The 15,134-nt window shown below is 53.3% G+C and overlaps 1 protein-coding gene across 1 annotated transcript in view; it reads right to left on the bottom strand.

The window, feature by feature from the left end:
- GRID2IP (Grid2 interacting protein) overlaps window positions 1-15,134 on the bottom strand; it is a 55,286-nt gene that overhangs the window by 36,710 nt on the left and 3,442 nt on the right. The window contains exon 3 of the mRNA XM_062588155.1: window positions 11,889-12,043. Within this exon, the coding sequence (XP_062444139.1) occupies window positions 11,889-12,043 (155 nt within the window). The remainder of the gene's footprint in view (window positions 1-11,888; window positions 12,044-15,134) is intronic.

Here is a 15,134-nt window from a genome sequence, read left to right as displayed (position 1 = left end):
GACGCGGAGGGCTAAGCCAGGGTGCTGGGAGAGGGCACTGCAGCAGCAGAGGGAAAGGCACGTTCAGTCCCCGGCAGCATTTCGGGGCGAGCGCCCCTGGGGCTCCCTGCCTGCGCTGGCTCTGATTTCCCCATTGCCTTCGTTGGAGAGCAGCTTCCCACCCCCGGCACAGCGCAGACGTGGGTCTGCGGTGCGGCGGCAGCTCCCGCTGCGGGGAGCTGCGCGGACCCGCTTCGACGGCGCCCTGGGCAAGGGGAGAGGAGAGGGGCGAGGGGCCAGCTTGGCCAGGAGCGCCTGCCAGCCCTGCCGGCATGTCCGCGGCGCGGCGCGGGGTTCTGCCGCCCTGGCAAGCGCCGCGCCGGCGCCCTTTCGATGTGCATATTCCCCTCGCCACGCTCTCCCGCGCTGTGCTGTCCCGGGCTCAGATGACTATTGATTCATTATCTTGTCCCCGAGCAAAAGGCCGGTAAGAGCTTCCCGGGAGCCAGCGCCACGGTTTGCGCTCGAAGGGGGTGACCTTCCCTATCAATAGACGGGCACCGGGTCCCTGGGGCGCTCTCGCGTGTCACCGCAGGCTCTCCCCAGTCCAGCAGGAAGGAAGGGAGGTCCACGGGCTGGCAGCGGCTCTCCACCACGAGCCACGATGTCACCTTCGCTCACGCATCGTAATCCATTGGGAGCCGCCGGCTTGGTCCTTCCACCGGAGAGGACTGGCGGCCTGGTCTGGAGCTGCCGAGGACTCGGAAACATTTCTTCTGGAGACAAAAGAAACCCCCAGAAGAGCTTTCTTCTGTAACGCTCGCAGCTGGTTCGATGCCAGCGGGCGGGCGGCTGTGCTGGGAAGCACAGCGCCTGCAGGCAGCTCCCATGCACCGATGCACCCAGCACCTTCCATAGCACCATCTGTCCAGGCTCCTGCCGTGCTGCTGCTCCGTGCCCCGGCTCGCTGGGCGCAGAGGGCTGCCAGGCACGCTGAGGGCTCACTCTGTCGTCCCACATCTTGGAGAGGCTTTTAAAGCGGCAGAAAGTGAGCAAGAGGAACAGTGGCTGACTAGCAGTGCCCGGCACTCACCTTGTGCCAGTGCAAACCCTGCACACCATGAAAGCCTAACAGGGAACCTGTCCTCCGGGGCGCCTCCACACCGTGTCGCTTCACAGGGCACTGTGACAGCATCTGGAGTCTGAGGTTAGAGATCGGATCTGGTCAAATCCAACCCCCAGGATTAAACACAAAGCCAGGTCCTAGGACCCCGGCACTCGGAAGGGGTACTGGTAGGAGACAGCGGCGCCGCACGGCCAGCCTGGCCCTGCCACACTCGGGTGATGCCCAAGCAGCCCCAAAGATGGTTCCTGCAGCAGCAGAGGGGAGTGCAAGGCTGCTCTAAGTTCCCGCAGGCAAGAACATCCTCAGGGCTTCCCCGCCTTGGCTCCAGGTGCTCCATCCCAGGCTCGCTCCGGGACTGCAGCCAAACGTTGGGTGTGTGCATGCCCCACGGGCGAGCTCGAGCACCAGTGCCCTGCCGGCAGCCAGGGAGCTGTGGGCTGAGGTTTCCAGCATGCTGAGGCATGTTCCTCTCCCAGGAGCCGGTCCGAGTGCTGGCACCCCAGCGGCTGAGACCTCTGCCAGGCCTCTGCCCCTGGCTTACGCCACCGCGGGAGGTCTTGGAGCGGAGTGCACTTTGCTGTGCATGCCCCAGGTTTCTTCTGCCTCCAGACATTCAATGTTAAACCAGTTCCTGGGACACTGGGAGCTTTGTCACACGCTACTGCAGGATCAGGACTGCTCACCACTGTGTCTCAAAGCCACAGAGAGCAGCGATGCTTCTGCTGCTGTGTCGTCCTGCCGGTGTTCCCTACAGCACAAGTGGAAGGGGAGCACGGCTGCTCCCAAGCCTCAGGAATGCACTCCTGCGCCGCCGGGCCGTGGGGACAGGCACCACGGCTCAAAGTGCACCTTCTATCTAGGGCCATTGCCAACCTTGTCAAGCTCTTTGGTTTGGGAACACCAAGGAAGATTAATTTTTTTGTGTTTCACTCAAGAAGCTAGAAAACATACAGACCAAATAACTTATTTCCAAAATAAAAGTTACAAATCAGTTTTAATATGCAGCTATGCTATGCTGATATAATTTGCCTGATAGTAGTTTGATTTCTCAAAACAAATTAATCTCTTAATAGGAGATTTTGCACTAACGTATTTGGTCATGACCTATTTGAACTCAACCCGTATAAAAGAAACCGCACTCCCACTTATTGCCACTCTTCCTGTCTGGTGGTGGATTTTTTTCCTGCTGCCCTAATTCTTTTTGGGGGGGGGCAGTTTAACATATGTCCAGCCAGAAGATTAGTGATTTTTTTTTTGAGGAAACAAACAAGAAGCTGCTTTTCTTACTCTGCCCACAACTTCCTACAGCAGCTGCATGGATTGCAAGACAGGAGCACATTGTCAGTTTGAAGTTTCAAATGCCATATAAATCAGCAACAAGAATGAAGCAGACTCAGTGGGGATATTGTCTGTATCTGCTGCAAGCTGTATTTTCACACGAAAAGAGAATGAAAGCTTTCCTTCAATCTTGGTGGAGTAGATAAGTGGGGAGGGGGGAAGCAAGCACAGAAACAGCACAAGGTATAATATATAAATCCTAGTGGCTAAAATGAAATTTCTTATCCAGAGAATGTCCACTCCAGATGGCTGGAGTATTTTAATATAGGAGCATGCCAAGCAATTTTATTGCCATGAAAAACAACCTGGGAAAAATAGATTGTGTTTGAACCATTATTAAAATGAACTGGATGGAATTTCTTCAGTAATCAGAGAACCCCTGATGGGCAGTGGTTTTATCTTTGCCAGGGATCAAAAGTGACTGCAATCAAAAATGCACATGCCTTAGCCCATCCCCAAAAAGGCACCGAGAATAACAGGCTGCAGATTTTACTCAATGCTTCGCCTCCCCCCCCCAACAAGCAGAGGCTGTTTAAAAGGCAAATAGATAGAAACAGAGGAAAGTAATGAACTATTGCTAGCTGTGTTCTCCCTGCAGAAGAATAAAGCACAACCGAATGACTTAAAGAAGATGCATGACAATATACAATAATCTAAACAACATGAGAGTCATCAGCTAATGAATTAACATGCCAGGGTGTGAACCTGGTGTACTCCAGAGCACACACACACCCAGCTACTCAAATTCAGGTTAATGGGACGACGTCTGTTTAAACACGACATCAACACTGCTGTTTTATACACAAGCTTTTACAACACTGAAGGTCAACAGGGAGAAAGGGGTTCTGCATTTTCATCACTTTGCAATTCCTGCGCAAACAGATGTTTCCGAAGCGAAACCCCGCGGCTGGGCAGCCTGCGCGAAGCCGGCAGCACGGAGTGCGGCACAGGCGTCTCCGGCGCTGCTGCCGGCTCTGGGGGAAACGCGAACCACAAAGCAGAGGCACAGTGGCAGGTACCCGGCACTTCGGCAGTGCGAAAGGTAGGTGAGGAAGCCCATTTGCAATGCTCGGCTCTGAGGGTGACTCTGTCCCCCAGTTGGGGGGGGAAGCACACAGCCGCTCCGACGGTACCCGCCGCGCAGGGACGGTGCAATGTCTGTGCTGAGACTGTAGCCCTGCCCTGGTTTGAAAACAACTCAGAAATAAGGGAAAGAGCTGAGAGCTGCCCACACCTCGGGGATGCTGAACTACTCCAAACAGCGCAGCCCCCCCGCCGCCCTCCCGGCTCCGGGGTGCCGTGCCCCGCTCCACAGCCCCCCCACGCTCTCGGCGCCACCGCTACGGGAGGGTAAAGCCCCTGCTGCTCTCCTGGGGCGAGACCCAGGCTCTGACATCTGCAGGTGATGAAGGAATACAAAATAAAAAGGTTTCCCTCTATCCCCCGCCTGGCAGAGCTGTGCTGCACTGAGTCTCTGATGATAGCAGCTCCCATGCAATAAGGATGCTAAGAGTTAATTAACTTTTAGCACATCTAGTTTTTGCAGTGCCTGGGGTTGCTAGATTGAAGAATTAAGCTGCTTCAAAACCATCCCCAGCCCAGCCCCCCTTGGGTCCCCAGGAAAGGTCTGTTCGTTACTTACCCAAGACAGCTCATCTTTCCCTCTCGCTGCTGTATTTCATCATTCTTGAGCAAAACTACAGTTGTGCACTTTTACTACATACACCAACCATATGGGCAGGGGATCTGAGCACAGGGAGGAACTGGCACAGCACGTGCAATATCCCTGCTATCCACAACCAAACGGATGAAGAAAATGTCAGCAAATTAAAATCTGCAGGAGCTTAATTCTGGATAAATGGGATGAAATCCATTTGAGCTAAAAAGAAAAAAAGAAAACTCAACAAAAAGCAGCCCTAGGACAGACAGGAGGAAGAGACGTGTCTGCAGCCCCTGCGTCTCTGCAGAAAGGCAATTCCTGTGCTCAGTCTAGGGGTCTTGGGTTACGCTGCAAACCAGCACCTTGCAGGAACACATTAACTCCCCGAGGGGAGCCTGGGGAAGGGGACCCGCAGCGGAACCATCAAAGCAGGAGGGCTGGCAGCAGCAGTGTCCCAAAAATAAATAGAGCTGGTGCAGAGGGAAGATCCAATCAGGCTAGAGCGAGGGCTAGCAGCATATCGGGCACTTGCAGGCTGCCTTGCTCTGCGCAGCGCCTGCCGGCCCCGAGAGCTGCACCGCAGCCAGGGCTGCAGTGGGAGCGGAGCGGGCCCGGGCCACGGCGGGCCAGCGGCTACCCAGGGCGCCTACCCACAGCGGCTCCCGGGCACCATCCTGCCTGCCCGGGCACCGTGTCAGGAAACCGCTGGGAGATGGTTCCCTCTTCCCTCGTCCCCGAGGGTCATGGAGCCCCAGTCCCGAGCCGACGGGAAGAGCCATCACCCTGGCACTGGCGGCTGCTGGGAAGGGGCTCATCCCGGCCCCTCTCGGCAGGTTTTCTCTTGGCTTTGCATGGTGAGAAGGCATCAGAAAGCCCAGACTGCTGAAACCTCGGGGAGTACTGGTCTGTGGGACTCCCACATCACCACAGCACCTCAGGGAACTGCCAGGCCCGCACATAGCACTGGGAAGAAACTAGGATTCAGCGTTAGTGCAAGGGGCTGACTGCTCTGCCGGGTGGGTTGGCCTGGGGGGGGGACCAAACTACAGAGAGCAGGGAGGAGGCTGGGGCAGCAGGTCTCGCACTTCCAGGCAGAGCTCCTCCTCGTCCCACCGCATTCCTACTCATCAAAGTAATTCCTGTCCGTAGATGTCTTGGAGGGAAACAGCCCTTGGAGAATTCCTGCACCCGCGGGCTGAGCGCGGGGCTGCTGCGAGGGGGAGACGGGCAGCGCCCCGCGCAGCCTGGGCTGCAGTGCGCAGCGCGTCGCTGGGGGGCTGCCCCACCAGGCTGTGCAACGGGCCCTCCCCACGGCCCTTACCCCTTCCGCACCCCAGAGAGGCGTTCGGGCAGGGCTGGGAACCGCAAGGGAGCCATCGGCACCACGATTTCCTGCACAAGGGAGAGCTCAGCGGCGACGACGGGACCAGGATGTTCGGCCTTTTGGTTATTCAGGCTTCTCGTCGTGGGAAGAGCTCTCCCCCTGGACTGGAACCACCACCTCTTTTTCCCACAGTCAACGGAACAGCCATCACCAGCAAGTGACAAATCACTGCAACGTGAGCCAAAGGACGTCCCTTCCAAAGGGCGGCTGCTCAATTAGCTCAGATCAGCTCAGCTTGTCCAAGTCACATTCAAGGCTGGGGACGCAAATGCCACCGAGCAGGCCCCTGCAAGAGCCCCAGGCAGGCACGGCGGCGCGACTGCGAGTCACAGCCAAAATCTCGGCCTCCCTCAGGGAGCCGCGGCAAGGCCGGCACCAGCCTACTCCCAGAAGAGGGGCACCAAAGCCCCGGCGCAGGGCAGCTTCCGAAGGGCTCCAGCTGCCGCCAGCAGCTGCGGACACCTCCGGAGAGCCCAGGACTGCGGAGGGCGGCTGCAGCTGAGCCGGGGCAGCGTGGGCGAAAGCAGGGGGACGGGGCAGGACCTGGGCGGGCAGCGTGGGGGAAGAGGGAACCTCGCACCCAGAAAGCAGAGCTGCTAAACTGAACGGGCGCAGCGGGCAGAGCCGAAACGCGTTGCTCGGAGAGCCGGTGCGTTGCGGGCACCCGGCTGTTCCTGCGCCCCAGCCCCTCTGCCACGAAGGCACCTCCCTACACGGCTGCTACTCCTGGGAAAGCAATTAAAAGGGAATGACCGTTTTACCTTTCCCTCCTCTCGCCTTGCAGTCCTCGCAGACGTGACGGATCAGCGGCGCTGGCAGATTTCCTTACACCAGTCCGGCACAGAGGTGCCAGGGCTGTGTGCTGGCGCAGGAGCCCCCTGCAGCAGCTGGGAACCAGGGAAGAGCCGAGCCGGCACAAGCGGCCGCGGCCGTCCCCAGCGTGGGACTGCCACTTGCACCAGCCTACGAGCTGGGAAAAGCGGGGTCCTCACAGACCTCCGCGGTGACCCTTCCTCTGGGAATCCCAAGAGCTATGCCAGACACTCAAAGCCAAATCCCTGGGTCATCTGCGGTCCCTTAACCCCACGCCTGAGACTGTTTGGGTCTCGTCACTGGATTTAGATCCCTTCTTAACAAAAAAAACTGCAGAAAACCAAACTGTCTCCAGCCATGTGGAAATAACTCAAATGAATTCACAGCATCCCATAAACCTAGAGCACATTGTAGCCTCTCACCACCTTTCAGTGAGTTATTAAAAGCATTAAAAGCTCTTGCTCAGTAGCAAACCTGTTCAATGACAAACTCCAGCACAAGCAACTCATATTATGCAGAAGCAGCAAACACAGAGCTGCTTATACTTCCCACAAGCACATCCTCAGCTAGGAAACCCGGTTTCTAAAGCAACTTTTTTCTTTGGAATTCATTTCATTAAGATTAGATGGTAAATCTTTTCCCTAAGCTAAATATTTCATTTCCATTAAACTGAGATTAGCTGCCTGATTTACTGAGCATCTTACCCCAGCCCCAGTGTTAACCTTTCACACCAGGGCATGGGGATGATTATGGGGGTTTTAATCAGTTATTTTCCAAATCAGAAGAGCCATAATTGGAAGCTGCCCCGATGGCTTTGTTGTTCTGGGACTGGGTGCTGGTGAGCTGGCAACACCTCGGCACTCCCAGGGAAGGCAGCCAGCAGCTCCGGGAGCACCAGGGCTGCTGGCCAGTGCTCTCCCCTACTCCTCGCTTACACAGGTCTTCGGGAAGGAGACCTTCCATGAGGAAAACCTGCTGTGCCCCATGCAAAGGGTGTTGGGTCCAGATGGAATAAGCACATGAAAATTTAGAAGCTTATTTAAATCCCCTCTGTGGAAAAAAGTCCCATATAATTTTACAGGGATAAAGACAATGGCGTTTTCCAAGACATTCAAGGCATGTCTGTCCATCTTACTAGAGAAAAGATGTTTTCTGTTTTTTTTTCTTAATTGAGACTAATTTTGAGTTTTGTGTGGTGGTCCCGCTCAGCACCAGTTGACTCTGCCCTGAATGCTCCCACCATGGGGTTGGTACACCCCGTCTTCCCCTTGCACCCACATTCAGCAGCCACGTTCAGCTCCTGCTGGGGCGGCAGGGCAGAGAGGCCAAACAGCAATCCCAGTGGGGGACAGCAACAGGACCGGGGTCACAGCATGGCCCGTGGGCTCGGTCCCACCCCCGCGGCACCAGCAACGTTTCCTGCCACCTGCACTCTAAGAGACAGCGTCTCACCAGTGCGCAGCAGCCCCACCTGCAATGCCGGCAGCTACACCGTCAGCGCCAAAGCAACAACCACTTCCCTGCCACCCCCCGCTGCAGCAAGTCACTCCCACGCCGCCGCGAGAGCAGGGCTGTACGGATAAGCGGAGGGCCGACGGAGCTGGTGGGGATGCACGCGCCCGGGCCCACGGCAGCGGCTTGGCACTGCCACGCAGGGATGCGAGCTGGCTTGGCAAGGATGAGTCCCTCGGGTGATGCTGGCCGAGCCTTTCTCAGCAGAGGTGGGAGCATCCCCGCTCCGGCGAGGTGTAAAGGCGTGTGTGCGACAGGCTGTGGCTCCCACCGCTGTGACGGCTGCCCTCCCGATGTACCGGCTGCATGGGACAGTGCGTGGCCCAGGCACAGCCAGCGCTGCAGACCGCAGGGGTCAAGCAAGCTAACGCGCTGCGTCTGCACCCATCCCCTGGTCAGGCTTTGACAAGGATGTCAAAGGGGCTTAAAGGGGCTCCAGGTGGCCCATACACAGTCACCACAGCAGAGCTGCTGCAAGGAGCATGGGGGGGGGGGTGCTGCAAGGCAAGGGCCACCTCTGGGTGACCCACTCTCAACGTCCTCCCCACCGCCAGGACCTCTGCAAGCACGGCTGAGACCCTGGCACAGAGGATGTTGTTATGGTAACTGTAATATCTTGCAATTCCACTGATTAAAGTAGGAATTGGAAAGCCGGGCCCAGAGTGGGGCCAGATGGAGACCTGATTCCCCAACGGCCATCGTCTCTGCCTGACTGTAATCCCCATCACGTGCCTCGTGCACAGACAGCATCTCACTCTCTCTGCTCCCTGTAAAAAGAGCAGGCAGACCTGCTGTGCAGATGGCAAGTCTGCCTGGGTCTCGCTGTGGCAGGACAGCTCCACCAAGAGCAGGAGAGATGCTAGACTGACACCAGGATGAATCCACCCAGGACCCTGAGCCCTGTCCTCACTTAAAACTCCACCTTGCACCATCCCAGTACTGCAAAGAGGACTTAAATGAGACAAGGTTATGTATACAATCACTGCAAGAAAGCCAAGTCCGATAAGAATTTGGCTTCCAGCTCACACCCACAGGTGAGATGGGATATTTCCATCCACACATGGCTGCAATGCTGTGAACTCCCTAGATCCCCCATGGCTGATATTTAGCAGGCTGAGTTTGGAGCGACAGTTTGGACCGCTCTGCCACTCTTGGAGAGAAAAAACTTCAAAGACAGCAATTTTCCTTCCTCTCCTTGATGTGAGGATTCAAGCTGTGCTAAAAGTGCCAGATCCAGAGGGAGAAAATGCTGTGAGCTGAGTGCAGCTGCTGGCCAGTGGGGAGAGCAACGCACGCACACTGCGCGAGCCAGAGGCATGCACTGCTGAAGCATGCCCTGCCGCCGCAGTGGCACCAACGCCACCGCCAGCATGCACGCTTGCTGCCCCGACAGCCATGCATGCTGCCACCTCCACGTACTCAGCTAGCTCTCAGCCCACAGCATCCGTGCATGCAGGCCAGCGTGCAGGGCGGCACTGAGCAGGGCACACGCAGCCCAGCCAAACCAAGATGTGCATTTAAAGCCAAGACATTTTTTTGCTTGCCTGGGTAGCGGATGCTACCCTTAATCATTCCTGGACTCTTCCTGCATCCTCACGAGGTGTATTTAGCTGTGCAGAAGGCAATGCAGAGACAATGCCTGAGGGAAAACACTGAATGCTCCATTTCCGGCTAATTTAATCGAGGCGGGGGGGGGGGGAGGGGTCCATCAAAAGAAACTCTGTGAGGGCTCAGCTCTCCTTTCCTGACCAGCAACCCATGCACAGGGAGCAGGGAAGCTGCATTCCCTGAAGACACCACAGGTGCCCGTGACTGCACTTCCTCTTCTCCTCCTCTAATAACAGTGATTTTCTCCCCACTTTTGGGAGGTTAAATCAGCCTGACAGGACGGGTGGCCCCTTGCAGTGCTCCTGGCCAGTCTGTCCCTGTGACAGGCGGCATCTCCCAGGACAGCACACACCAGGCCAGGGCTGGAGCTCAAGTGTTACACAGCTCCTGCAGGGACTTGTGCCTGACAATCACTGGGAAATGCCAGATCCTTTCCGAGGCTGCTGGCAGACGGGCGATCCAAGGCTATGGAGTCCAGCCATCACCCTCCAAGGTGGCAGCACAGACTTCTTTGCCTGGCAGGTGAAATTTCCCTGCCTGCCTGTTGAGGAGGTAGCTCATGATAACTTTAAGTGAGCAAGCTGGGTTACTAGAAGTCCAGACGGAGCCGTTTATCCTGCCAGGCACCAGGAAGAACAGGCCCATGCTGAGCACCGTGCTGCTACTTATGGTCTCCAGGAACCAGCTACCCCATGCACCGCCAGCTCCAGCATTTCTGCACTGTGATCTGTCGCACAGATATCACTGCCCTTTCTGCCTTGGCAATGGCACCTCATGGATCAGTCAGGATACTGCTCCAGCACTGGGAATTAGGAGGATTAGAGGAACGTCATGGGTTCAAATGGGGTTTCTAAGCAACACTGAGCAGCACTCATTCTCAGCCCCGTTTTCCCTGCCGCTGCTGGGAAGATGCACACTTTGCCTTGCCTTCCACGTGCAGCCAATGGCCCCAGTGCAGGGAACTTGCCCAGCACAACTGGGAAATGCAGGCATAGGACCCCCACGGCATCCTGCCCTTCTGACAGTTCCAGGAGTGAGCCAGGACTAACTCCTCAGTGCTGCAATGAGTATGGACAAGAGGGGGACCAAACCCTGCAAAGAATGAAGGGTGCAAACTGCAAGATGGTGAAGGAATCATTCAGCGCCAACCACAAGAACTTCTTCTAAGGGGAGGAAATCAGACAAACTGAGAGTGGAAAGGCTTTGTGAACACAAGCTGCACTGACTCAGGATCTGTCTCAAGGGGAGGGAGGGTAGCACTCCGGAGTGCAAGCTGACATGTAGAAACTGCCGGGATCCTGCCAGCCTGTGACCACGTTTAGTCTCTCCTGTCAGATGAGACCGTCACTTGTGCATTGCACCATCATCCTGGTCCTGCCAGATCTCTTTGGTCTCTGTGGGCTTTTACCCCCAGTGAAAATGTATCACAAATGCATAGCTACTTCAATTAGCAAAATTACCAATTCATGTTGGACAGTCCCAGAGCACCCATGAATGTGTGACCCACAGACCTGGCCAGATCCTATCTCTGGAACACAGCAGGCAGGTGCAGCTCTGCTCAGCGCTTGGCCCCGGGGGAAGGCAGCCCCATGACCCTCACAGAGATCCCCAAAGCCTGCTGGCAAACCTCAGCCAGACTCTAATCTTCGGTTTTCTAATTGTGGAGCTTGATTTATTTTCTGGCCCAGTTCTTGAATAATTGCCAGCCATTATGCAACTAATTTAATTTCCCTTTGAAATGATGTGTAAAAAAGAGAGCCAAGTCCCGTGTTGTCAGTAGGTGCAATGAATCAGTGAGCCTAGTGACCACTAGGTCACTGCAGGGATGGGGACAGCAGGTGATTTTGTGCCTCTGTGTGCGCTGCAGAAGTGGTGCAGGCTGCTGGCCACTGTGCAGACAAGGGGCTCTCCTTCTCATCATGTCACGAGCATTACTGCAGCTCTGTCTCACACTAGATTCAGTGGTCTGTATGCCAGAACCACTGCACATGGACCCATAGGCTGTTATGCATGGGATAGTACACAAGGTCTCCAGATCTCAGCAAAATAAGGCAAAGTAGCCACACAGGCTGCAGGGGTACAACAGTCCAGGAATAGCCAGGCTGAGACTCCATCAAGTTCAGTGCTCAGCTGCTCCCCTTTGGAAAGGGAAAGTCCAGCACTGCTGGTTCCCTGCCCCAAGCAGCGAGCAGTCTCGACTGCAGTTGTTTTTCCCCTAGTGAAGATGATCTTGTCTCAGTTAGAGCTGCAGTCCCACCGGGAAGAGGAGATGCCCTTTTGGGGAGCCACTCTGCACTTCCAATACTTCCCAAAGGAAGCTGCTCACAGAATGAGCAATGTCAGCTTTGTAGGAGGAATTTTGTAACCAAAGCCTGATCTGGTCAGCCACTGTACACTCATCATCAACAGGCTGATGCCCATGTTTTAATTACTAGCGTAGCAACATGAAGGTTACTGACACTCTGTACCTGATATTGTCAATAAGAAGCTGGTGGGACTCTTGGGTGAGAACCATGCAGAGGGCATAAGCCAAGTATTCTACCTTCCTCTCTGCTGCATATTGCTTCAGGATGGTGAAAACCTTCTCCTTTACCTCTGGCTGATCACCAAGGATTTCATCCACCTGCATAAGGACAGGAGGAAGAAAAGAAGAGGAAACAGACATTAAACAGCAGAGAAAATAAACCTACATGTATAGGTACAAACTATATAGAAAATACATCTTATCTGGTTTTAACACCCAGTCAACCAAAGAGAAATCAATGTAGTGAGGAAAGTGAAACAACTGTCATCAACCGATCACTGAGCGTTACTGGGGCCTCATACACATTACAGCTATCTGTTCTGCATGTTATAAATATTACAACGGAAACATTGGTGTCACAGAAAAACCCAGAACTCTGTTGCTTCACAACTGTTCCCCTGCATGGGCCGCAAGAGGATGCTTTTGACACTGCTGGGCATGGACCCAGCAGACCAGTTTGGAATCTACTTGGTAGAGGACATCGCAGTGTGTTTTTAGAGGTATTTAAGCCTCTAACGACACTGTGATTCTACCAAGTGACACTTTCTTGCTGCTAACTCCAGGAAGGCTGCAGGGAAATAGGGAGAAAGAACATGTGTGTGAGCATGGACAGTGGGAAAGGATCTTGACAGCTCATTAGCTGTCAGCCAATGCCCCCTCCACTCCACCTGAGACAGCCACAATGGGCAGACTAATTAGCTAATTAGCATATAACCAATTATCCCGCACCCAACCGATGGGGTTCTCTTCATTCCTTTCTGTCTGCCCCCCTGAAGGGAGATGGTGGGGACTGTTGCTGTTTTTTGCCCTGTTGCGCAGCTCTTTTGGGTGCAGGGCATTGCTGGAGACACTTTGCTCAAAGCCTACTTGATCTTCACCAGGTACAGAAAAATGAAGGTTGCAGAAAACTCTTTGTCACAAGTCTGTAGTCCCTGCATCTGTGTTGTGTTTTCCTGTCAGTTAATAGTTTTGTGCTGATGGTGGGTTTAACTGTTTTTCTCCAGCTTTGCAAGTGTAGGTGGGAACAGTCAGTGAGAGCAGTCACTCACTCTTTCCCTGTATGTGCCACTGTATTTGTATCTCACTACAAAAGCAGTGCAGATGAGCCAGAAGGCAGCTAAAGGCTTTTTAGCCTTGATATGCTGGATGAGAGAGGCCCTTTACATAAGAAAGGGAAAGAGTCATTGCCTCCTGGTGCTTGCTCTACTTTGAAGCTCTCCAAAGACAGTTATCGCAGACACTTTAACCTACATCACAAACCACCAGGTACTTGTCGATTTGCGAGAGCCATCACGTGAACACTGCTGAGATTCCCATGAAGCAGCAGATCTTTCAAGGTTATCCAATCTGGGGCATTAAAGGCAGCAGTTCCCCCATAGCCAGATCCATGTGCTTCTTGGTCTCAAGGTCCAGCGCAGTACTGACAAAGAACTTGGCATTTTTTGGTGCACCATATCCCATGCCCTTTCTGTTAAATTCTTGCCTGAGGCAAGACTGAAGGGCTTGGCACAGTAGGAGCTCGGGTGGTGTTACTACTGCTTGTATCAATGTAACTCTTTAGTATATTTCTGGGTGTGTAGGGCAAAAACAGGAGATGTTGACCTGGAACTGAAACCATGAGCATCTTTATTGCTTTCTGGTAATGCCTCTAGGCTGCTCTAACACTCTACTTGCACAACACAGCTCAAATCCTGGCCCTGCTGCTTTTTATTAATGTTACTAATTCTACCATGGGTTTGTCTGCCAAATGAGCCCTGTGAAACAGGGACTCTGTCAAGTGAACAGGTGTGGGGAAAGACTTCATATCTTCAGCTTGCAAATGACATAAGAAATGCAAGCCACAAGCACTGTTAGACCTTCCAGCCTTACATCAGGGACAGGACAGGAGTGTGTAGAGCAGTTCTCCTGGCCCTCCTCTGGCACCTGCATCGTTCTCTCTGGTTCTGTCACCAGAAGCACCAGTGAGAGCAGAGCTTGCAGGTAAAAATGGGATAAAGCACCCTGCTGAGTTTTGTGATTTTCTGCATCGTATAAAAAATTAAGCTACTTAAAACATCTGAGCCATTAACTTTCCCCTAGAGAGCTGTTTGCCAGACAAGCTGCACTCCGGTGCCTGAAAGCCAGCAGCATGCAGTACTCTGCAAACTCATTTATGCTCGGTTTCTCTGGGGTGCTACAGGCCATCGCAAATGGGTTTGTTCAGAGGGAAGGGACAGAGCAGAGGTACTGCTGCAGGACCTAGCAGTATTTCATAGATACAGTGACCATGTTTGCAAGGCCAGTCTGAAACCAGTTTCAGAGTAATCCTCTTAAGACTCGCACGAAAAAGCACTACTAAATTATCTGCTTGCTTGCCTAAAAGTGCTCTCCCATGATCATCCAGCAAACATTTACATGGTTTAATGTGACTTCACTAGACTGAGGCAGTGTGGAGCAACCTTCCCAGCAGCTGTTAATCTCCTATAATCAGCGGGTATCTGTTTCACATGCAATACTCCACCTTATGAATCCAAATCTCAATGCGTATTTGTGAATCTTTAATTTAAAAGCTGACTGAAGGGATTCAGCTGATACCCAAGAATCTCTTTATGAATGTCTTGTTCTTTTATTAGCTCATGATCAAAAAACACAAGCCTTGTTATTTTCATAACAGTATTCTAAAAGGCTACTTTGAAATGGAAATTAGAAAGATTAAAAAAACAACCATGATCAAATTTATAATTAGCAAGAGGCAATGTATTTGGTAAACTACCCACCAGGCAGCCTTCAGGAACACAATGAAGATGTAATCACATTGATATTTTTCCCTTTGCAACAAAATAAGAACTAAAATGTCTACAGGATGACATGCTAAAACTTTAAATGAGTATCAGATGCTCCTGAGTAAGAGAATTGCCCCTATGGATCTCCATTTGACAAATGTTATACTTTCATAATGCAAAAAGTAATAAGTACTTGGGATCATCACCAAGAGAATCTCAAAGCTCTTTGCAACATTTATTTATTCTCCTTGCCGTTATTGAAATATGGGTATGTCTGAGCCCCTCACTCAGACACTGAAGCCCTGAATCTGCACCCCCTAGTCCTCTGACTGAACCAAGACCAGTCCCCTCCATCCAAGCACACTGGCAAGACTGATACACTGGGAATCAGCAAAACACTCGGCACTGAATCACAGCTTTGCTGATTT

The sequence above is a fragment of the Rhea pennata genome, chromosome 15 (genome assembly GCF_028389875.1).
Source record: "Rhea pennata isolate bPtePen1 chromosome 15, bPtePen1.pri, whole genome shotgun sequence".
Classification (NCBI taxonomy): domain Eukaryota; kingdom Metazoa; phylum Chordata; class Aves; order Rheiformes; family Rheidae; genus Rhea; species Rhea pennata.
Note: the sequence above shows the minus strand (reverse complement) of the source record. Positions and strands in the feature narration are given on the sequence as shown.